At 38.6% G+C, this 24,729-nt stretch overlaps 1 protein-coding gene across 1 annotated transcript in view; it reads left to right on the forward strand.

Moving 5' to 3' along the window:
* rasgrf1 (Ras protein specific guanine nucleotide releasing factor 1) overlaps window positions 1-24,729 on the forward strand; it is a 41,057-nt gene that overhangs the window by 14,165 nt on the left and 2,163 nt on the right. The window contains exons 4-25 of the mRNA XM_084124897.1: window positions 594-686; window positions 1,320-1,573; window positions 2,621-2,700; window positions 2,844-3,037; window positions 3,477-3,586; window positions 4,685-4,803; window positions 5,328-5,488; window positions 7,329-7,392; window positions 7,640-7,782; window positions 7,920-8,002; window positions 8,669-8,917; window positions 13,557-13,927; window positions 14,932-15,051; window positions 17,768-17,938; window positions 18,033-18,139; window positions 19,113-19,225; window positions 19,404-19,464; window positions 20,161-20,264; window positions 21,433-21,517; window positions 21,639-21,836; window positions 24,310-24,389; window positions 24,594-24,711. Coding sequence (XP_083981023.1) covers window positions 594-686; window positions 1,320-1,573; window positions 2,621-2,700; window positions 2,844-3,037; window positions 3,477-3,586; window positions 4,685-4,803; window positions 5,328-5,488; window positions 7,329-7,392; window positions 7,640-7,782; window positions 7,920-8,002; window positions 8,669-8,917; window positions 13,557-13,927; window positions 14,932-15,051; window positions 17,768-17,938; window positions 18,033-18,139; window positions 19,113-19,225; window positions 19,404-19,464; window positions 20,161-20,264; window positions 21,433-21,517; window positions 21,639-21,836; window positions 24,310-24,389; window positions 24,594-24,711 — 3,078 coding nt within the window. The remainder of the gene's footprint in view (window positions 1-593; window positions 687-1,319; window positions 1,574-2,620; window positions 2,701-2,843; window positions 3,038-3,476; window positions 3,587-4,684; window positions 4,804-5,327; window positions 5,489-7,328; window positions 7,393-7,639; window positions 7,783-7,919; window positions 8,003-8,668; window positions 8,918-13,556; window positions 13,928-14,931; window positions 15,052-17,767; window positions 17,939-18,032; window positions 18,140-19,112; window positions 19,226-19,403; window positions 19,465-20,160; window positions 20,265-21,432; window positions 21,518-21,638; window positions 21,837-24,309; window positions 24,390-24,593; window positions 24,712-24,729) is intronic.

A 24,729-nucleotide genomic window follows, 5' to 3' on the forward strand; every position in this document is an offset into this window, starting at 1 on the left:
AAAAGGAAAATGGTAGAGAGAATGAAAAGTGGTGTGAGAAGCATTTGGTTTTCAAGAGCTTTCTCCAGACTACTTTGCACTTCACTTTGCATCTCAGCTCATAAAAAACGGCTCTCCAGGAGAACTATGATCCCTGCTGTATTCTTCATCAGCCAGATCAAATAGTCATTTTACTTTAAAGTGCAAATGGAGCTGGGTGTATGAAATGGTGTGCTGAATATGCATGACCCCAGATGTGTTGTGTGCGTCGCATCCTTGGTCCGCAGCATAATACACTCTTTCAGCCCGCGTCCAGTAAATGGAGCACTCCCCTTCAGACTGTGCTGGCCAGCTCCCACCTCTTTTGTGTCCCCAACGAATCCCTATTAAATTGCAGTGCCATGTAATAATGTGAAAGTTTGTGCACCCTAATCATCAGAAATCACCCAGTGTGAGTGGCATCCGAGAGCTTTGATAGGGTGAGCATTTGTGCCACACTGTGCTGGCACTGATTTGCCCTGAATCACTTTGTCAGCATGCTGGGAAACAGTGAGGGAAGAAACTTTTTTACAATGGAAGAGTTGACTGCCATTTTTATTGCTGTTTTGTTACAGATTGCAGGAATGCTCAAAGACAATGAGAAGATTCAGTCGAATCCCACCACTGCACCTAGTGATGATGATTCTGAGATCAAGAAAATCAAGAAAGTAGGACTGGTTTTCAAAACACACAATAATTCTGTTCCCAAATCTTGTGAGCTGCCTATATAGGTGGCATCCTAACCATCATAGAACCTCATAAGTGACTGATTTAAAACTGAGTTTGTTAAAGGCACAAACAGCGACCCCTAGAGTCGCTGTGGAGTACTTGTATTTAACGTTACTGTCGTAAATACCAAATTTCTAAATTTCTTCGTCGACTCTGCCATGATTCACGTCTGAAACGCGTGCTAGTGTCTTCCATAGAGGCTGCTTCATATGTTGTTGATGTATGTGACGTCGTGCCGTAAAGCAAGTCGTGATTCTCGCGAGATTTGTCTGGACGCCATCTCTCAAACTTGATACTGTACAACCTTTGATTTTAATGATGTATTAGTAAATGTTGGAATTAATATGAACCAAGATTAATAAATGCTGTAGAAGTATTGTTCATTCGTAGTTCATACTAATTAAGGTAGTTAACTAAGGTTAACTAATGAACCTAATTGTAAAGTGTTACCGATGATTATTGGTTAATGATTTGGCAAGATATATTTAAAGTGTTGTCCATGTATACACAGTTCAGATCTATTGATTCTATTGTCTGATTCTGATTTTGTCTCTTCATTGCTGCTGCTCCAGGTGCAAAGCTTCCTGAGGGGCTGGATGTGTCGGCGAAAGTGGAAGACCATCATTCAGGACTACATCCGTTCTCCACATGCGGAGAGCATGAGGAAGAGGAACCAGGTTGTCTTTAGCATGCTGGAGGCAGAGGCCGAGTACGTCCAACAGCTCCACATCCTTGTCAACAACTTCTTGAGACCGCTTCGCATGGCTGCCAGTTCCAAGAAACCACCCATAACCCATGATGATGTCAGCAGCATATTCCTAAACAGGTAAACACCAGTTTCAGCTAAATGTTTTAGCATGATTTGCATGCCCAGAGGAAAGAAAATGAGATCTCTTTAAAAATCTGAACTGTTTCTCCTCAACAGAAATGAGATTAGCAAATTTGGATGTTTTCTTAAGTCTCCTACTTTTCAGATGTTTTTCCTGTAAAAAAGCCCCCAGTAATCTTATCTGTATATCCTATAGCGTTTTAGAAGAGATCTCAGCAATGTCTCACAGTGAGCTCATATTTAGACAGATTTACTAAAGTTTGAAATCAAATTCTTCCTAGATCAAATTATCTGAGCTATGGAATCCACATTGATTTTTATAGATTTTATTGATTTTATAGATATCAGATTAAACTACTATTCAAAAGTTTGGGGCCATTAAGAAGTCTTTTTTTGAAAGAAATTAATAGTTTTATTTAGCAAGGATGCATTAAATTGCAAGGGAATTGCTGCAAAGAATATTGCACCTGAAAAAATCATTTACCGGATCAAGAAGGCTTCAGGACATCACAGAGTGCAAAAGCAACTGCATTTTCCAGCATGATAGAGCACCATGCCACAAGACAAGAGTAATAATAAAGTGGCTCTGAGATATTTACGTTGAAATTTTGTATCCGTGGCCAGACAACTCCCCGGATCGAACCTGTGTCAGTCCTCATAGGGCAAGTGGACAAGCAGACGCCCTCAAATTGTGATCAACTCTAAAGCGCTAATAAGAAAATAATGAATTGCCATCAGTCAGGTTATGAAGAAGAAGGGTCAACACTGTAAATAATGACTCTTTGCATGTATTGAATGTTTTGGCATTAAAAGCCTTTAAAACTTATGACATGCTTATAGTTTTTTTCAGTTTACCATAGAAAAGTGGGGGGAAAAAATCTGAAATCTGAATAAAACTTTGTGAAGTCACTACCAATACTTTTGGCCACGGCTGTATACTGTATGTCTGAAGTTGATATTTAAACCAAACATAAACAAAAAGTCTTCTTAACTATGAAATAGATTGAACAATGAAATGCTTACATGTGCTGTTTATTTCTGCAGTGAAACCATAATGTTTCTGCATCAGATATTCTACCAAGGGTTGAAAGCTCGAATAGCAAGCTGGCCAACATTAGTCTTGGGTGAGTGCACTGCCAGAGCGGTTGGCAACCAACAACAAAGAACATTTTGTAGACTACACATATTGCAAGCTAGCTTTTGTAAAAGGTTCTGCAGACCTGAGACCCCAGTCACACTGATTTTGATCTTCCTCCCTGTCCTTCAGCCGACCTATTTGACATCCTGTTGCCCATGCTCAACATCTACCAGGAGTTTGTGCGTAATCACCAGTACAGTTTGCAGATCTTGGCCCACTGCAAGCAGAACCGAGACTTCGACAAGCTGCTTAAACAGTATGAAGCCAAGCCTGACTGTGAAGAACGCACGCTGGAGACGTTCCTCACATACCCAATGTTCCAGGTGACCATAATCTTCCATTCACGCTCTTATTTGTTCTAGTTATCATGTTATAAATCACAAGCTCTAATAGCGTACTGCGTAGAAGCACTTGGCAGGTCCTCGTGTGCTTTTTTTATTCCCTTAAAGTAGGGTTCTGTAGTGTATTTTGGACCATAATGGCTTTTTTCTTGTACTGTAAGCAGTTTTCATTTGGTCTAGTCTAGCAAGGTCAACTTTGGGCTTTGCAGCGTTGGTAATAAATGTGCTGATGAGTGATAGCGGTCCCCTCTAAGCCTCCTCTGCAAGAATACAGTGCACACAGTTATTAAAGTTTTGTTTGGATTTCCATGCTTGCACATGACTAAGTGTGGATATGAGTGTGTTTGCAGCAGAAGGCAGAAAAAAAGAATGGAAAACTTCCCTCCTGTCTGACATTATGACTTGTGCTTTTGTCTGGCAGATTCCTCGTTACATACTGACCCTCCACGAGCTGTTAGCGCATACACCGCATGAGCATGTGGAGAGAAACAGCTTGGATTACGCCAAGTCAAAGCTGGAGGAGCTTTCCAGGTACAGTGCATCAAATTGTGCCTCCAGCACACCCATGCATGACCATGTGTCAACATCTCTACATAATTTCTACTCGCAGGTCGTAAAAATCAACTGCTATATCTTAAGTGAAGAGTGTAATTTCTGCAACACCATTAGCAGCGACTGGAACTACAGTCGGATTGTTTGCGTGGCCCGGCTGGGCTGAACGTAATACAAAGGCGTCAGTTTGAAACAGGACTACAGTATTTGTCTGTTGGAAAAAGTTTTCGCAAATTATATTTGGTGCTGCAGAAATTGCATACTTCACTTAATAAGTACCACACACTTTTAAGTATCAAGTGACCTATCGACGACACGCAAATTAAAGAACTCAGACGCAGCCGGATAATTTCCATAATGACCAACACAATCCAATAAGAGCAACGCAAATTAGTGTCTGGTTTAAGACATGCCGGTAAATAATGGCGCAACCAGTAGATTGACGAGTACAGATTCATTTAAATACTCTACTCGCAACAATAACCGTCCACGCCTTTTCAGCACTAGTTTTACTCTGTGTGTCTTTAGTAAATCCTGACAGTAGTTTTTTAACGCCAAAAGAGGGTTTGCGCTGGTGCAAGCTGTCAGTAAATCTGGCCCTTAGTGTCTTAAATTGAAATAGCAGATTTTTATTAAATTTACCATCTAGTGTTTTTGCTAGTATTATCTAATAATAAAATAATAATTCATTACATTTATATAGTGCTTTTCGCTGCATTTATTTATATACATTTGTATAGTGCTTTTCCCTTTACATAGAAGGGGGGAATCTCCTCAACCTAAAATTCTAAATGAACTCTAAAATTAATTTGTGGCCATTTTTATTTGATTTTAGTTAGTCATTAAGTGTTTCAAATATATGAATATAATAAGTTTTAAAATATGTAATATACAAATTAATAAAATGTTATGAAAATAGTGAAAATGTATTAGTATAATATATGTAAAGGATAATCCATAGCTAGGTGTGTATTACACTATTTTAATGCATGATGTGAAGGCAAAGATCACGACACAAAACTGTTCTTTGCCTCTTCATAATTCCCAAACTAACTAAAATTCGATGTACCTCCACAGAATCATGCACGATGAGGTGAGCGAGACGGAGAACATTAGGAAGAACCTCGCTATCGAGCGTATGATCGTGGAGGGCTGTGAGATTCTCTTAGACACCAGCCAGACCTTTGTCAGACAAGGTGAACTCCCAACACACACACACACACACATAAATCGTGCTCTTCAGAAAGGGGCCACTGATCCCTGATAAGAAGACGGTTGGATTCTCCTTTCCTTCTGTTCTTTTCTTCAAACTGTCACTCTTGTCACCTCTTATTGTCAAGCCCCCCACCTCCCTCTTCTCCCCTTCCCACTCCAAGGCTTTTCTAGGCTGCCCTCTTTTCCCTGCCAGCACAAAGCGAATCGTTAACTCAAAGGATTGGGTGCCCTAAACCTGCTAGTCTGCGTAGAGCACAGTGTGTTCAAAGACCAGACCAACTCTTTCATTTCCAAGTGTAATCACTCTTTTACCAGTGAAACCTGGCGTTGAGCCCAGGATCGGAAATGTCACTGATACGCTGCAGGATACGAAGACACGAGGAAACTGAGAAGAATCTGAGAAGAACATATGTCAATCCAGTCTTTCCCCTTGTGCTGGCTAAGTATTTGTCTGCTCTCCGTTTCCTTGCTTTACCTGCAGCGCTAACGCATGCATGTTTTTCAGGATCTCTGATACAAGTGCCCATGAGTGAGAAGGGCAAGATCACCCGTGGCCGACTGGGCTCTCTGTCTCTAAAGAAGGAGGGAGAGAGGCAGTGTTTCCTCTTCTCCAAACATCTGATCATCTGCACTAGAGGCTCTGGAGGAAAACTACACCTCACCAAGGTGAAGCCTCGTGCACTACGTACACATTCTCAAAAGGGCTTTTCACACTTGAATCCTGGGTTATCTTTCCTCACGTTTCACACTGTACATTCCTAAACCCCGCGTTAATGTTCTCTGCGGTGTCAGTGTCATTGATTGGACGAACGCAGCACACAACCTGTTTACATAAAGGCTCTGGCATTGCGCATACTCATGTTATATAATGCCAAACTGCACTGTCAAGTGTCCAGAATAGACTTTTCAAGCTATAATGGTAAGAGTTAAATGGTCTCCTCTTCACTTGAATTGAGAGGTTTTCTTAAATCACCATTTAACATTTTCCCCCTCAAATGCTAAAATATACTGTTTATACAACACACAGTGTTTCCATGACTGTACAAAGCATGTGAATTTGAGGCACGCGATAGTTTGTACAAGTTTGGCAATGCAATGCAAAAGAAGTGCTAACCTTGTTTCATAACCCCAGGTAAAAAGTGGCCCTAACCCTGTGTGAAACATTTGTCTACTCTGGGTTAAAAGAATGATGATAACCTGGGGTTAAACGCAGTGTGAAAAGCCTTAAAGGGATATTTCACCCAAAAATTTAAATTCTGTCATCATTTACTCACCCTTAAGTTGTTCTAAACCTGTATGAATTCCTTTCTTCTGTTGAACACAAAAGAAGATATTTTGAAGAATGTCGGTAACCAGACAGTTGACAGTAGCCATTGACTTCCATAGTATTTTTTTCCTACTGTGGAAGTCAGTGGGGTCCATCAACTGTCTGGTTACCGACATTATTACAAATATCTTCTTTTGTGTTCAACAGAAGAAAGAAACTCATACAGGTTTGGAACAACATGAAGGTGAGTAACTGATGACAACATTTTCATTTTTGGGTGAAAAGTACATTTCAGACTGAAATGGTATGAAGATATATACATATGGTAGGACAGATTTGTCATTGTTTTCATTCTTTTTTCTTCTTTTTTTACTTTTGTTAGAATTGTTAGATTTTTAGTGCACTTGATTTTGCAAAATATAATATAATAATAACAAATTATTATTATTATTATACTTTTTTTTTTAATCACACAATCCTCACAATCCTCAGTCACCAGACCAGTCGCCTCACACTACATTTCCCATAATCCCTCTTGGCTCAAACCTGCACACACTCATCTAATCATCACACCTGTTCGCATTCATTTCATCATCTCTGTGTGTTTAGTTCCTCTGTTTTCAGTCTTTGGTTGTCAGTTGTTGTTTGTGTATGCTATGCTATGCACACTGTTATGCCTGTCAGCCTTTTTGTTTTATTAAATCATCTTTATATTTGTATCCAGTCTTCATCCTCATCCTGTAACATATACCAGAAAATTATCAACTTTTAAAATGTAACCTTTTTTAAATATTTTCCTTCATTTGATCTATACATCATGTACTTCAGTACTTTATGGTATCACATTAAAACTGCTGTCACAACCTAGCAGGTTTGCCCAGTGTAATAAAAAACATGAAATCTACTTTCAACTATTTATAGTGACAATTAATGCAGAAAACGTTGTTTTTCAAAACAGAACAAAAAAAAAACTGAACAAATATAGAAATATTATTTACATAATTCCTTAATTTCTAAGAGGTTATTTTTTTAATGTATCAAGCCGCTTATTAAACGAGTAAAATGTTATGTTGTTCCTGGAAAATGGTGATTACCACCTTCAGCTGACTGTAATTTTACCACATTCAATAATCCAGTATTGTTCCTGGTCTTTGGGGAAATTAAAGAAGATTTTTACAGTAATCACTATTGGATAGATTCTCAGAGCATGTCTGACTGTTGCTTGTGTCTGGATGGCAGAACGGAGTGATGTCGCTCATCGACTGCACACTGATAGAGGAACCAGAGGGCACCGATGAGGAGTGTACGTATCAAAACTCTTGATTTATTTATAACATCCCTTAAATATCTGCAATAATAAAGTCAAGTAAAACAATAGATCTGTGTTTTTGCCACAGATAATATAGACATCTCTATTACCCACTTTTGAGAAGCATCAGTCGCCACTGATACTGGCATGTTATTGAAGTAGATCTGACCGCAAATCTAATCACAACAGACCTCCACTAGATTTATTTCAGAGGATCGCTATGTTTTCTCTTTCTCTTCAGCCAAGTCAGACAAGAGCGGTCAGGACATGGAGCACCTGGATTTTAAGATTGTGGTGGAGCCCAAAGACAGCCAGTCCTTCACCATCATCCTGGTGGCCTCCTCGCGGCAAGAGAAGTCAGCCTGGACCAGTGACATCAGCCAGGCATGTCTGCTCACATCAGATAGCACTGAGTGATCCACACAGCCCTGGGCAAGACCTTCGCCTCTTACTCACCTTCTGTGCTTCAAATACTGTCTTTATGCTCTTTTTCTCTCTCTCTTTCTCACTCTGTACTACAGTGCATAGATAATATTCGTTGTAATGGGCTGATGATGAATGCCTTTGAGGAGAACTCTAAAGTCACTGTGCCACAGATGATCAAGTAAGCACTTACACTGGATGTTGCTATGTTATTCCAATGCAGAAATGTTTCTGCATAAAGAATATTGGCCTGGTTTTTATTCACAGTCATCAATCAACTTATTTGATTTGCACTTGACACATTTTGTGAGGGTTAATATATGAGCATGTTCCACCTTTACCAGGCTGCACACAACATTACAAAATTACTAAATATTTTTGCTAGTGGTGTATACACACACACACACACATATATATATATATATATATATACACTTTATAATACTTTATAATACTTTATAATTGCATTTAAAAAATCAGCATTATATCTGCCTTAGGCCAACCCTGCTCTTTACATATTTGTATGTGTATATATACAGTGTGTAATATACATATGTGTGTAAAAATATGTAATTGCAATTATAGCAAATATTGCACATAACACATTTATTTATTTGCATTACATTAAAATATATATTTAATTGTTTAACTTGTTTCATTCTACTTGCTCAGTTAAATATATGTATCAGTATATCACTAAAGACCTGTCTTTTTTAAGCCATATATATATATTTGATGAGTTTTCAAGTGTTGCTGTCATTTTTCTTTCAATAATGATTATGAAAAACATAAAGTTATTATTTGTAAATGTGTAAATCACATCTGATTTCCTGTGTCACATGTTTAGGTCTGATGCCAGTCTGTACTGTGATGATGTGGACATCCGCTTTAGTAAGATGATGAACTCGTGCAAAGTGTTGCAGATCCGCTACGCCAGTGTGGAACGCCTGCTGGAGAGGTTGACCGACCTACGCTTCCTCTCCATCGACTTCCTCAACACCTTCCTGCACTCCTACCGCGTGTTCACCAGCGCAGAAGTAGTCCTTGACAAACTCATCACCATATACAAGAGGCCCATCAGCGCCATACCAGCCCGGTGAGCCACAGAACTTGTTTTTTTGGAATACAGAAGAAGAGATCACAGAGGTTATTGTGGTAAATGGGGAGTGTAATCATCTTAGCCCACACAGAGATGTCAAATGAAAACTGCTCTCATGCACATAGCAGGGCATGGCAATAGTGTTGTTTTCAGCACAGAATACTGATTAAGTTGAGCTTAAAAACCTAATATTTATATGGCCGGTTTCATAGACAAGGCTTAAGCCTAGTCCCAGACTAAAATGCATGTTTGAGCTGTTTTAACTGAAAGCAACTTGCACTGACATATCTTAAAATATGTCAGTGCCGTTGTTTTGTCTCAAGATGCACCAGTTATTATTTTTTTCGAAGGCACTTTTATAAAAGTTACTTAAATGTCCTAATTGAACTATGGGCTAATCCTGGCTTAATCTAAAGCCAGGTGCACACTGTGCGATTTATAATAGTCCTTGCTTGTCAGACTGTACGAACATGATCATCACTGTAAGCTATGTCCCACTGTAAGATCTCAGTTGTCAGTAATGTCAGACTGTACAGCAGTCAAGACGCGTTAAAAACGGACGCACGCAAGAAAACTTGTCCAGAGTTTTACATCATCAATCAATGACGCGTTCGGTGATGTGAGCTGCATTACACGCGGGATTGAAATGGTGGCTACAAAGAAATCTCTAACGTTAATTTTGGTCATGGCTTGTCTTAAAAAACAAGGACAATTTGACGGTCGTCGTAGGAGAAGTCACTGCAGGACCGTGAGTCAAATCTTCTGACACGGCCAAAATTTCGTCGGAGGTAAAAATTTAATCGCAACGGTCATTAATCGGCTGTCAATGAACATGTCAAACTTACGATCAAAGACTTCAGATTTTAGCCTAGGATCAGAGGAATCTTTTAGGATTTGCAAAATTTGTCTCAGACGGCCAAATCGCGCCCAAAATCGCACAGTGTGCACCCGGCTTAAGCCTTGTCTATGAAACCCGGCCATAATGTTAGAATAAAGCCGACTGACTAAAGCAGCATGGCATTTGATAAAAGTTTAAGACAACTAATCAACTAATCAGTCTCAAGGAAGCCCTTTTTAATTAGGATGGTTTTGGGTTATGTTCAGATCATGTTTACGGCATTCTTGCTTAATGAGTTTACTCATTAAAAAAGGCTGAAAAATGTTTAGATCATGTTCACTCAAGATTTTTGTTGTAGTTGTTCTAGTTTACATGAATTATGTTGTCTAATGGGGACTACCATTTTTAGATCACATGATTGCATTTTTTTTTTTTTTTTGATGACTGAAAACATTTGCAAAGTTTCCAAGATAACTGCCTTATTGGCCAGCACAACATAAATACAAAATTGCGGACTGCACCATTAAAAACATATTGTGATGCTCAAAAAGCAGCCCAATGCAATGGGCAAAGACATCTGTTTGAATGTGTTTGGCTGTATTACTAGTGCTTTAAAAGGGTTGAATTTAAAGACACAGCTTTTACAAAAGGTGTTATACAGTATGCTAATTAAAGCATCAGCACTAAATATATCCAAACTAAAAAATACACTAACATTTAAAAGTTTGAGGTTGGTACGATTTTTTTATGTTTTTTAAAGAAGTCGCTTATGCTTTCAAAGGCTGTGTTTACAGTACTTGATCAAAAATACAGAAAAATCACTAATATTGTGAAATATTATTTCAATGTTTTCTATTCTAATATATTATAAGATGTAATTTATTCCTATGATGGCAAAGCTGAATTTTCAGCATCATTACTCCAGTCTTCAGTGTCACATGAAATCATTCTAATATGCTGATTTCGTGCTCAAGAAACATTGCTTATTATCATCAATGCTGGAAACAATAGTGCTACTTAATATTTTTGTGGAAGACAATAGACAACAGACCAAAACAAAGCCATGTGCTCACAGAAAACGACAGAGCTCTCAGTGACTGCGTGTCCACACAAAACATGACAACATGAAAGTATGCGGCTTATAAAAAACACAAGCCGCGTGCTACACCGAACAAAACAACACGAAAGCAGACATGATAAACATGAGCCGTGGCCTGTGTGCTACACAAAACATGGAGCATGAATGTCCCAACCCCGGCACTGAACTGCAACAAAGCTAGACAGGAGTGGCGGGACCACGATTCGCACATACAACAAAAGCATGCGGACGAGTGAGAACACGGCCCGAGCGAACTCGAAGCCGCACGCTCACTCAAAGACAAGACGATACATTAGTGACAGAAACCATGATGCTTATTTCAAGATTATTTGATGAATAAAAATGTCTGCATTTAGAAATAGAAATCTGTTGTAACATTACAAATTTTGTTTACTGTCACTGATCAATTTAATGCATTCTTGCTGAATAATTTACTTAGAATTTACTGTAGAATCTTGCTGATTCTTTACTAAAAAAAAATGTTTTACTAACTTGAGGCCAGGGGAGTGAGGTTTACTTGTCCTGCACTGCTCTTTACTAGCTGGCCTTGTTACATATATACAGTAAATGCACATGCAGGAAGCCATCAGTTCAGCAGTGGGCCTTTACTTTGCCGGGTGTGTGTTCTCGTGTGAGAGAGAATGAGCAGAATTTTTTTTTATCGGTGAGACCGGAGAGAGGTCACACCAGTGTTTGTCACCCTATAGTGAGAGTGAGCGAGCGTCTGCGTGCGTATGGGATAAAACGAGATAAAAGAGAGCGAGATGGAGAGAAAGCCAAAGGGGAAGGGAGTGAGATGTGCCGGAGTTGCTAAAGGCTTGCGAGAGGTCACACTAATGTGTGTCGCCCCGCTCAATGTATGTGTGTGTTCTGCTGGAAACGGCAGTAATTGGGCCCTGCTTCATCGCCCCGCAAGCCTGCCTGACTGAAGCGTCTCAGCGGGGCTCTTGTCGCCATCACCTTAGCAACCGGCCACTCTGCTGCAGGACCCCACCCTCCACCCGTGCCGCATCTGCGAGATCAAATATTTAGTGTGCACGTTTTGCAGCCTCTCTCTCTCTCTCTCTCTCTCTCTCTCTCTCTCTCGCGCGCGCGCGCGCGAGCACGCACGCTTTATTTTGGTCTCTCTGTCTTGCTTTCTGCGTCTCCTCCTCCTGTTGGCTCCGGAGACGGAGATCCAGGCACATGGGTACGAGCCGGGGACCTCCCACACACCCACTCTCCCCTGGGCAGACTGCATGGCCTCCCCCGCTCAGCTGCCCTGCCTCAGCTTCAGCGCTCACCCAGACTGTCATAAGAGGGGTTATTTCTGTGCAGGCATGACGTGTAGGGGTGGCTCGATGTGTGGGAAAGCTTCTCTGCAACGCTCTCCATCCTTATAGAGAGATGTGAAGAGTAGGCTGTTTATGCTCCGCAGAGACGCTTTTCTCTGTCAGCGCATACACCCTGAGCACACCACGCGGCATTGGGAAGCCATTATCCGCTAAATCATGAGCTGCAACGAGAGGCTAATACGTAACTGTTGTTTTTTTTTAGGCTTGTGATGTGCCCATGGTGGTTTTCTGAATCTGTGCTTGTTTAAAGGTGAAACATGTAATTTCTGGGACTGTAGTGACATTAAACTGAAAATAAGGAAGGTTTTCATATAGGTTCTCATTGGTGAGTTAGACAGTTATCCCAGACCCCAAACTAAATGCATGGAATTAGCCTCAAATAAACAGCTCTGCGAGGTTCATTTATATTGAATAATAATTCACTCAACCAATCATCTGAGCAAATCATTTATGTTTATTTATTTTATTATAATTCTAAGTTTTTGTGATATTTTACTGTTATTATTTAATGAATGTTTTATTTCAGGGAATTCCTTATAGTTGTCTCTCTGCACATTATACTGGGAAATGAGAAAGTATTTTAGCATTTAAAAAATTACTTGCTCTACTGTTCAAAAGTTTGGGGTCGGTAAGATCTCTTATGCTAATAACCAAGAGTGAATTTATTTGGCCAGAAAATACAGTCAAAACATTTATAATGTGAAATTTAAAATAACTGTTTTCTATTTTAATATATTTTAAATGGCTGTGATGGCAGCCAGTATATGTAAATGAACAATGTTTACTTGTTCTCTGACCGAGAAATCTTGAATTCTGGCATCTGGGAACAATACAATTCAACACCATTGTGACTAAAAGTTTGTTAAGAAGTATTTCCTACTAAAGCAAGGTGGTATTTGACTCTGGTAATCGTATCCATAACAGACTGGTGGGAGTGGCATTGGATGGCAACATGCCCAGTGCATTATGGGTATTGATGTTTTCCTACCTACTGTATTTGGCTAAAAAAAGGACTTTCTACTGTATAGGCAGCCAAGTTATACTGAAAGCCCATTTTGCCGTACCCATTTAATGTTGAAAACAGTTGTGCTGCTTAATATATTTGTGGAAACTGTGATACTGTTTTCAGGTTCAAAAGAACAGCATTTATTTGAAATAGAATTATTTAGTAACATTATAAATGTCTTTACTATGACTTTTGATCAGTTTAACTTGAATAAAAGTATTAATCTCTTTAAAAAAAAAAATAATTTAATTAAAATTTCTTATATGAAATCACGTCTGTGTGTGACACCCTCAAGAGGTTTAAATCAAGACAACATGATCACTAAATCAACCCTCCCTCCTGCTCTTTTTGACACCTAGATCCCTGGAGCTGTTTTTCGCGAGCAGCCAGAACAACAAGCTTCTCTACGGAGAGCCTCCTAAGTCGCCCCGTGCCAGCCGCAAGTTCTCCTCCCCGCCCCCGCTGGCCATCACCAAAACCTCGTCCCCCAACCGGCGCCGCAAACTGTCCCTCAACATCCCCATCATCACCGGTGGGAAGGCTCTGGACCTGGCGGCCCTTAGCTGTTCCCCCAATGGCTATGCAAGCATGTACTCATCCATGTCCCCTTTCAGCAAGACCACTCTGGACATCAACAAGCTCTATGTGTCCAGCCCCGTCTCCAGCAAGATTCCCGACGAGAGCGAGGGCAAGACGGACAAGACTGATGAGGTTTCACCGTGCAAACAGGGTGAGGTCATACTGCAAAATACCAGTAAAACATTTGGTAACATTTCGGTAACACTTTAGTTTAGGGTCCAATTCTCTCTATTAACTAGTTGCTTATTAGCATGCATATTACTAAGATATTAGCTGTTTATTAGTACTTATAAACCACATATTAGTGCCTTATTCTGCATGACCATATTCTACATCCTTTAATCCTACCCCATACTTAAACTGAACTACCTTACTCACTATTAATAAGCAGTAATTAGGAGTTTATTGAAGCAAAAGTCATAGTCAATAGTGAAAATTGTACCCTAATCTAAAGTGTGACCAAAATTTAAATTTCTCGACTCTAATTTCGATAACACAACATAAACACAGTAATAACACAGTGCTTTATTTAAAAAAATAATATCCATATTATTATTATTATATTATAATCCATACCATTATTATTATATTATTAATAATAATATATAAAATAAAAAAGTATTTTAAAAATATTTAATATTTTTTTTTTTTAAGTAAAAAAAAAAAAAAAGTACATGCCATTGTTGTAATTTGATATAAATATTAAACAAACTAAATTATAGCAATGGCATGTACCCTTGCGTAATTTTAGTATCATTGATATAAAAAAATATATCATTGTTTTTGTTAATATTTTCAATAAGATATTTTGTATTTTCTGTTTCCATTTTCATAGTATTTTTATGTGTTTTTGTCATTTTTATTAGTTTATCTTTCTTTTTTTAAATATGTCTATGTAGTTGTTTTTTATTAGATTTTAGTTGTAGGTATTTTATTACTCAAACTTAATTTTCAGCTAGTTGACAAGGCAACTTTAATTTTATTTAATATTTTATTTAATTTATTTTATTTTAGGATCACCTTGGTACCAAAGAACCAGTACTTTTGACATCCAGACTGCAAACTGTCATAATATGGTGGCTTTGTGTTCTTTCATGTGTTCGATAAGTTATGCATATAGATAACTGTAATGCCTATGACTGATTTTTTTTGTAGATGGCTCAGTGAGGGAGGAAAGCGACAACGACCCGATCCAGAGTGACGAGGCAGAGGCTGAAGTATCGCCCACCAAATCACCCACCACTCCCAAAAACGTCAAATGCAAAAACTCCTCAGGTAGAAGACACTCTGTCCTAGACTTCCCTGCCATGTTGTTATCGCTCACTGACATGAAAACCAGAGCACCTGCATCTCACGCTGACAAGCCACCTGCACCCTTCACAACGGCCAAATGTTGCATTTATCAATGGCTCAAAATAGCAGACTAGCTGTTTTGAAAAGGAGTGTTTAATTCAATGGTTCACTAACATTAGATTTTTCTTTTAAAGGTTTGCGCTGCTTGATTTAGCTATATGTAAAAACTTCAAGGTCCTTAGCATTTTTTGTATTCTGTTCCTGTTTTTATTTTGTTCACACATGTCGTCGTTCATGTTTTAAAGTACGTGTATCTGTAAAGATCTGAAGTGATTCTTAGGACAGAGATGGAAGACACGATTCATGCAAAATCTCATTAATTCTGTAGGTTTAAAAAAACGAAACAAAAAAGCTCAGGGAAACGCCAAAGGAGGCGTGAGTAGGTATTTGGGAAACTTGTGCCATAGCAACCATTAGCGTGTTTTCTCTCTGCCACCCCGGTGCGGTCGATGCACTGCAACAACGCAGACTCCTTGCTTTAAAACTAACTTAAATAGGGGTTCAAAGGTCAACAGTGATCCCATTGTTTCATGTGTGTGACGCAGTATTTCCGTCAAGCTATGTGGCAGTAGAAGAAGAAAGCATGTTTTGGTTCCCCTTAGGTATTCTTTTCTAAGCCTTTGCTGAAAACAACTAGTTTTCTTTAAAACGCTTTTGTTATTCTCTCAGAGTGTATTTGAGACATTCATCTTAGTGAAATGATGAGGTATTTTTAGTCTCAACCATCTTGAGAACCAGAGCCCAGCCTATTGTCTTGATGAAGACGCAGTCTGTGATTTAGCGTTTTGCGTCGCCACCTGCTGGATGCTTGGATGCACTACATCATTGCAGCATCATGCTCCAAAAATACTTTTTTTATGATAACATGATGCATTAGCCTGTGGAAAGTGCTTGCAAGTACAAAACTAACAGTATGGAGATAAGTGCTTATTGTGGTCTTGCTGGCAGTCGCAGACAAACTGGATAGTGGGTTTTGTTTAACAGTCGTTGGGCGCAGTAGATGTTTGTGACATTTTCATATGTCATCATCAAGGGCTTATCCATTGTGGAGATAATGTCACTGCCTCCATTATTTCTGCATGAGTCCATCTTGTCTTATTTTACACCTGCTGTATCCTTAAAGGGAAAGCACTCTGAAACACAGTAACTCCACGTCTACTTAATATTTGATTGGACCTTTTAGTCTTTGGCCACGGACAGATGACGCTTTATGTCTAACAAGTCTTAAGTACACTGCATTGATATTCTTCAGACACTTCAGTTCGAATCTCTTTGAGATTACAGATTCAAACTTCTAGTAGTGCTGTTTACTTTATTTTTTATTTAAAATATTTAATAAAAAATTCAAATTTGAAAATGCTCCTTATAAAATGTATAGTTCTGATTTAGAATTCTGGTTGAATGAGCCACATTCAAATTTGTAAGATGACAGTTAATAAAATTGACACATTACTTTGCAAACATAAACAACATAACACTAGTGTAATGATTTATATTACTAGTTGGAAGAATATCAATAATATTCAGTGGTGGACAAGTAAAATACTTTGTTACTATATCTAAGTATTTTTCAAGTAACTTCTTTATCGGAGTATGTTTATTTTGGGAAACTTGTACTTTTATTTCACTACATTCCAAAGCATAATATCATACATTTTATTCCACTACATTTCATAAAAACATGCCATTCCTAGTTATTTTTAACTGAAGAAATCATTGATTGAATGTTCAGAAAAATGGAACTGACCATTTTAATATTTGCATACTGAACTGTGATTAGTCCGCTTTCTAATGTCTTTTTGCTTATTAAATTGTGATTGGTGTTTTACATTATAAATCCTTTAGCTATTCATAGCTGCTTATACACTGCAAAGACGGTGTTGTATTCTATTTTAATTCTCAAACACTGCTGACAGAAAACTAGACCCATGCTGAGCATCATGACAATAACATTAATTTACCCAGAACTTAGAGAACCTACAGTAAACTCACCTACAGCTAAAACACTATTATTGTGCTGCCTTACAAGCGCCTGTATTTTTTTACATGCATATCTATTTCCAGTCTTACCACTTGAAGTATGCAAACATTTATTTGTTTAAAGTCAGAGTTACTGACTAATTCTATTTTTATCTGAAATTAAAACTAAATTAACATGATAGGTCCTTTACTCAGTCTGCTTGCAATCACATCATTCTCTATAGGGCACATCTGATTGGTTCCTGCTGTATCAGTAGCCAATGAGCTCGCTGCTTAACCTTCAAATACTTGGTTAGCATTTGCTAACCACCTCCACCTGTATAGATCTGCTACGGGTAATTCATGTACGCTATATTGTACAGCAGCATAGCAGATCTATTCCACCAAGACTCAACATATCAAGATTGTCATATCCATTACCATGCCAAACACTCCAAGAGTTGTCATGACAGAACTTGGAATTCCAAGAAAAAAGCCAGAATTGTGTGATATGAACTTGCAATTGTGAGAAAAAAAGTCAGAATTGTGAGATATAAGAAGTCACAATTACCTTTATAATTTTTTATTCTTAGCAGAAAAAAGATTCCATAGCAATTAACCTCCAGTCCAGACAAGCATTTAACAATCGTGTGTGCTTCTTGTCTTTCTCTCTGGGCAGAATTCTCTCTGTTCTCGTACAATAATGGCATGGTGATGTCGTCCTGCCGGGAGCTGGATAACAACCGTAGCGCCTTGTCTGCCGCTTCTGCCTTCGCCATCGCCACAGCTGGTGCCAACGAGGGCACGCCGACCAAGGAGAAGTACCGGCGCATGTCTCTGGCAAGCACAGGTAGGGTTCACCAATCTGTTTCAGTCTCTCATAGGTTGTGGATATTTGTTGCCTGGCAGAAAAGAGATTAATGTGAATTTTGATTGGTTATCAGGGTTCCCCACGGATCAGAGGAACGGAGATAAGGAGTTTGTGATTCGTCGAGCGGCAACTAACAGAGTTCTCAATGTCCTCAGGCACTGGGTGTCCAAACACTCGCAGGTGAGATTGAGAACACATTATAATAACATACTAAAATAAGCAGTGACCAAATAGAAACAAATGTAATAAATTTGTCCCAAAATGAATTTTTATGTAGTTTCCGCAGTTATTTTAATGTGCTGAATTATGTGGAATAGATTTAAACATGACACAATTTTAAATGAGGTCATATGATGCTTTTTTAATGTTTTTTAGTCTGATACATTTAGTGTGTAATGTGTCTGTTTGTGCTTGTATACGATCTGTAAAGTTCCAGAGCTCAGAGTCTCTCACAAAGGAGGATTTATTCTATCTAACAGAGAACACTGATCCAAACCTGCCTAAAACACCTCGATCGAAGCCCAGATGTTACTTTCTCAAACGTCTACGTCACATTGTGAAATATTAGCATAATGCCCGGCCAAAGGCATATGCAAAGACTTCAGTGAATTTTAGTGTTGTCGTCGTGTCGTAGAGATGCTGTGTGTTTAGAATGCAAAGGCAAAACCACATAGTTTAGCCTTCTGAAAACGGATGAAATTAGGAATTAGCGAATTAGGAATTAGATTTATTTATAAAGCTGTTCTTGAGCAGTACAACCCAGAAGTTTGCTTGTTTACAGTGAACAGCTTCCTGAACCTGGAAATGTACAACGCAGGCTATATCCAAAGTCTACTTACCACTGTGAAACGTTCTGCTCAAGTCATGCATGCAAAGTTGGTTCTGATCGATCGGCTTGATCATATGCATTTTCAGAATCCGACTGATATGGTAAAACCAGCACGTTTCAGAGACTGAGAATAGAGGAGTGTGTTTTTGAACATTAAATCATGTTAACCTATTTTATTACAGCCTATAAACAAAATAATTATTTTTTTAAATAGCATAATATGACCCATTTAAGGCATTGTCAAATATAAACAGCATTTTAAAAAAGAATAGTATTGAAAGAACTTTCTACAAAGTTCTGTGTGCCTTGCATTTGTGTGTGCAGGACTTTGAATCCAACACTGAGCTGAAAATGAAGGTGATTAGTTTCCTGGAGGAGGTGATGCATGATCCTGAACTCCTGACCCAGGAAAGGAAAGCTGCAGCCAACATCATACGGTGAGTCTGCCCAGTGCCTACACCCTGACAGATGCAATGCTCACATGTAGAGTTAGGGATAAATACCGATTTTTTTTGTGTGTGTTTTGTGTGCCACTTCTGTTATCTGATAACCTTTTGTGCATGCAAGTCAGTCAGTGGTCTTGCTTGTAAATCATAATTTTTCTTTCTCTGACAGGACATTGACACAGGAGGATCCTGGTGACAACCAGATCTGTCTGGAGGAGGTGCTGCAGATGGTGAGTTGGGTGATTCTGAGTCATCCTTCAAATTATTTAACATTAACATATTTAACATGAATGCCTTTCACTGCTAAAACAAGCAGAACTTTATTGTTTCAACATAACATATTTAAATTACTGTTCAAAAGTTTGGGGTCGGTAAGATCTTTTAACGTTTTTGAAAGTACTGTATCTTATGCTCACCAAGGCTGCATGAAATATTATAAAATGTGTTTCCTATTTTAATATATTTAAAAATATTATTTATTTAAGTGATGGCAAAGCTGAATTTTCTGCATCATAATTCCAGTCTTCAGTGTCATTTTCAGAAATCATTCTAATTTGCTGTCGTGCTGCTTAATAATTTTGTGGAAAATTAGATTTTTTCCATGATTCTTTGACGAATATAAAGTAAAAAAATAAAATAAAATAAAAAACAGGATTTATTTGAAACAGAAATCTTTTGTAACATTATAAAAATATTTACGGTCACTTTTGATCAATTTAATGCATCCTTGCTGAATAAAAGTATTATTATTATTTTTTTTATCTTAACAACTCTAGACTTTCGAATGGTAGTGTATATCCAGAACACCACTTGTTATTGTGGTTTTGGTTTAGAATGTTTCACCATTTACAAAGTTGTATAAACAGCTGAAATTCATTATTCAACTTTTAATTCGTTGTTATTTGTCTAATTATTATGTTATGTAGGCGGAAGGAGGAAAGTCAGAGCCTTTCGAGAATCATTCAGCTCTGGAGATCGCAGAACAGCTCACCCTGCTGGACCACCTTGTTTTTAAAGTCATACCATATGAGTAAGTGTGATTATGTTTCAATTTATTTGGTATTTAGGGAACTACAGAGATAAAGTATAGTTCACTCAAAAATGAATGTCATTAATGTTGCTCCAACCCTGTATGCTGTTATTTCATGGACATATACACTTCAAATAATCTTCACAGTTCACACAGCTCTTACAATATGATTTGCACTCTATATATCTATCTTCTGAAGTCATACGATAGATTCTCAATTCTGCATACAGCTTTGACATGAATGACATGAGGGTGAGTAAATAATTTTAAATTTTGAGTGAACTATGCATTTAACAAGAAAAGCTTAGTTACATTGTTTGATTTGTTTTTACATAATACTTAAAGTGGCTATATGTAGAATTCAGAAACCCTTGTTATTAGTGTCACCAGTGACCGTTAAGTGAACTGAAGCCAGATACTGATTGTGTACACTTGTGCACACTCGTAACAAGAGACGTGATTTAATGCCCCGATATACTCGTTATTTGCTTAGAAGTAAAAAGAAGTTGAAAATACCTTTGCAGCGATATACTGATAATACTGAGAGCGACGTTTAGATGAATTTGTACTGCATGCTTTCCTCTCAATAACAAAATAAGCACACAACAAAAATGACATCTTTGAGAAAACAGCAGTTAGGAAGCATCTGATCATAGCGATGTGGATTTGTTTGCACCAGTTCTGCGATTTACTGGCATTAAAATGAAACTGTTATGATAGTTTGATTATGAAGTATATATGGTTCTGGCTATGTATGTGAGACTATAGTTTGAATCAATCCCTTTTCTTTGCATGAAACATTGACGTCACAGTACAGAATAGCTCTTTCGGCATTATCCTGAACACTGGATAAGCATTTATTTCATGTGTCATTGAACAGAAGAGAGGGTCTCGGGAGCGCGCGTAACTGTCACATCCTTTGGATTTTCCTGGTGAAACCGGCCCAAATCCTTCACATAAAAATCAGTCTACAGGCTTTCATAGACAACCTAGGAAGTCGTTGAAGGTCTCGCTTTTTAAGATTCGTTACAAGCTGTTCACTCATTGCTCACTCATACATGAAAATTCTTACATAGAGCTCCTTTAAATATTTGTGAAGAAATGTGAATAATCCCATAAGCTATCAAACATAGTGTTTTTCCTCACAAATGTGTTTATTATCGTACAGGGAGTTTTTTGGTCAAGGATGGATGAAGAATGACAAAAATGAGAAAACACCTTACATCATGAAAACGACAAAACACTTCAATGATGTAAGTGTTCAATGTGAAAACAAAGTGTAAATGTTCAGTTCTTTGCAATGTATTTGTTGATGCACTGTCCCAAATGAAGCATAATGTGCACAATGCTGATATATCTCTGTCTCATTTAAAGATCAGTAACCTGATTGCCACAGAGATCCTGCGCTGTGAGGATGTGAATGTACGGGTAGCAGTGATAGAGAAGTGGGTGGCAGTAGCTGATATCTGCCGCTGTCTCCATAACTACAATGCTGTGCTGGAAATCACCTCATCCCTCAATCGCAGCTCCATCTTCCGTCTGAAGAAAACTTGGCTCAAAGTTTCGAAACAGGTGGGAAAACCTCATCAAAATAAAAGTAATGATTATGGCGTTTGTTATTGAACAAAGAATGTGAGAACATGAATCATGTCAGCTGGCTTGAAAGGACAAGTAGGGCCTTTTTAAGACTGTTAAACTATTCAGACAATTAAAGGTGCAGTAAGTGATTTCTGAGAAACACTGTTGATATTTGAAATCAACCCAAACAAACACACCCCTCCCTTCATTGCTCTGCCTCCAAAAATAAAGCAAAGATGACGAACGAAAGACAAGGAGGTGCAAAAAATGAACACAAGTGAATACAAGCAAGAGTTGGATGTTGGTCGCCAGAAGCACATCAGCCCCAGACAAACAATAACACTCAGAACTATCCTGTTTCTATAGCTAACATTACAACATAAGCATGTCTTGGTTCTGTGAATCATAGCAAAACCAATGTTACTCACATATGGAGCAGAAACAACGCAACCTAAGCGTCCGTTTTCAGGCCTTCCCACTCAGGTCTCTCCAGCTCTGGCAAGCTTTTCTAAGGTACGCTAGGCAATTTTGGAGCGGCTAGGGATAGCAAGCTAGCTTTGAAAGCATTAGATCCCACCCTCCCTTCAGATTGCTCTCCAAAGCCACGCCTCCTTCAAAACACATGAACTCGCAGGTCGCGCAAAGCCAGAGCAGATTAGCATCATAAGAGATGGCTTAAATTACCTCATGTCGCACAGCACACAATGAACGTAAACAACTTACAGGGCTCTAGTTGCCCCTGCCCCTGGTTCCTCATCCGTTCTCGCTTGGAGGTATGTGTTTGGCTGACTAGTTAAACAGAGATGCGTGATGTCATGTAAACAATTGTTCCGTTGAGCTTGAGGATAAATCGCAACTGTGGGCTGTTGGCAGTTGTTACTCTCCTTTGGCGTTCCTCATGGTGTTGTCTTGTGTGCGCGTGACATGGACGGGCGACTGTTATGAAATGAAGGTACGTAAAACCTTCACTATTGTGTGGCGCTCCCTTTTTAGATTGCAAGTATATGTTTTATGTTTATATTTTAGGAGGAATAGACTGTCAGTGACACCTGCGGGGCAACGCTGCTTGACGCTGCTGCTTTATACATCGGATTTGTACGTCCGGACTCTTCCCGGCAATAACATTTCTCATCAACACGTGCTCTCGATTTATGCGTCTTGTGCGACGCCTGCTCTCCAGCGCTCGTCCTTGTGATCGCTGGGTTGTTTCTCCAACTAGTCTTTCAATTTGTGTGATTTGTTGTTAAATATATATTTTTCTGTGTATTTATGAATGTTTTGGTTTGCTTATGTCTGTTTTGCTTTTGAAAGTATTGTTAGAAGAATAGTTTTGTACTACATACACTCTGTGTTGGTACCAAATCTAGAACATCATTATTTGTGTTGTTGTTTTCTGGTTTGTTGATTTAAGTGTTTATTATTTGTTTTCTTTTGTAGTTAGTGTCTTTGTTGTATGTTGAGACTAGTGCAGTAATTTCTGCTCTCATTACAGGAGCCGAGGCTTCAAGGCAGGCCGCTAGTAGGCCCTCACGTGCTGTGGTGGAGGTTTTGTCACCGAGTGCTGTGCGTTCATGCTTGACTGTATTGAGTGTGTGTGTGTGATAATTGTGCACAGGGTGGTAAGAGTGATTATAGGAGCCTTGTGCTCACTAAAGTAGTGTACCTGCCATTGTTAAGCCTCGGCTTTCTTCTTGATTTCTTGAGTGTTGCATGATGACCCAGTCTTTTAATGTTGTCTTAAGATTGTTGCTGACTACAATAAAAATTTTGTATCCACGTCTCTGGCCCTTCCTCGATAACAACGTTTCTGTGTGTCCTTTTGGTGGGTTATTAAATGTATGAGTATTAATATTTCCCTGTTAAATAGGGTGGCGTAGTCATGCATATGTAGAGGTAGTCATTGAGCTCCTCCCCTAAAGCGGCCTCCCGCTACATACGGAAATACATATCTTGACAGGCAGCCGATTGGATGAACATTTTTTGGTCCTGAGACTTCCATAGACTTGAATTGCTTGATAGTAATCAATAATATAAGTGGTCTAAATATTAAAAAATGTACATATATCGTCTAGAGTTTCAACCAGATTATCAAAAAGTGTTTATGAAAAAAATTGTCTACCCTACATTTAACGTGTGTACTAAAGCTCTTGCCTGATCATAACCCTTCATGATATTCCTCTGAGCTTCTCTCTTTTGTAATGTCTCTCAGCCATCTCTCTTTCTACAGTCTTTCTTCAAATCTCCCTCTTGCTCACTCTCTCTCCTCCCCCATCATGTGTGGACACGCTCCCTGCTGCTGATTGGCTACAAGTGTGTTGTGCTGCTCGGTCTGATCCACTTTCAACAGCTTTTCTCAGAAATCCCTTACTGCACCTTTAAGCAATATTTGCATGACATCCTGTTGTTGATTTGATATTAACTGACTAGACTGATAACATTTAACACCCTGTTTTGTTTAAATCATTAGACCAAAACAGTCATTGACAAGCTGCAGAAGTTGGTCTCATCTGAAGGAAGGTTCAAGAACCTCAGAGAGGCCTTAAAAAAGTAATTTTTTTGTTGCTGTACTTGTTACTTGTTGCTGTAATTGAACTCAGATATGTGTATTTGAGGAGGTCTATGAGATATAGTGATTATTTTTTATTTATTTATAAAAAAAAATTATTTTGCTATTGGCTTTGGTTATGGTAATATGAAATGGCAATGAAACATGATGGCATGGCTAATATTTTTTTCTAATGTTTCTGCTAGTTGTGACCCTCCCTGTGTGCCATATTTGGGAATGTACCTCACTGACTTGGCCTTTATTGAGGAAGGGACCCCCAACTACACAGAGGACAACCTGGTCAATTTTTCCAAGATGAGAATGGTAGGTTTTTAGATGTGT

Source organism: Abramis brama (genome assembly GCF_963993115.1).
Source record: "Abramis brama genome assembly, chromosome: 9".
NCBI classification, from domain to species: domain Eukaryota; kingdom Metazoa; phylum Chordata; class Actinopteri; order Cypriniformes; family Leuciscidae; genus Abramis; species Abramis brama.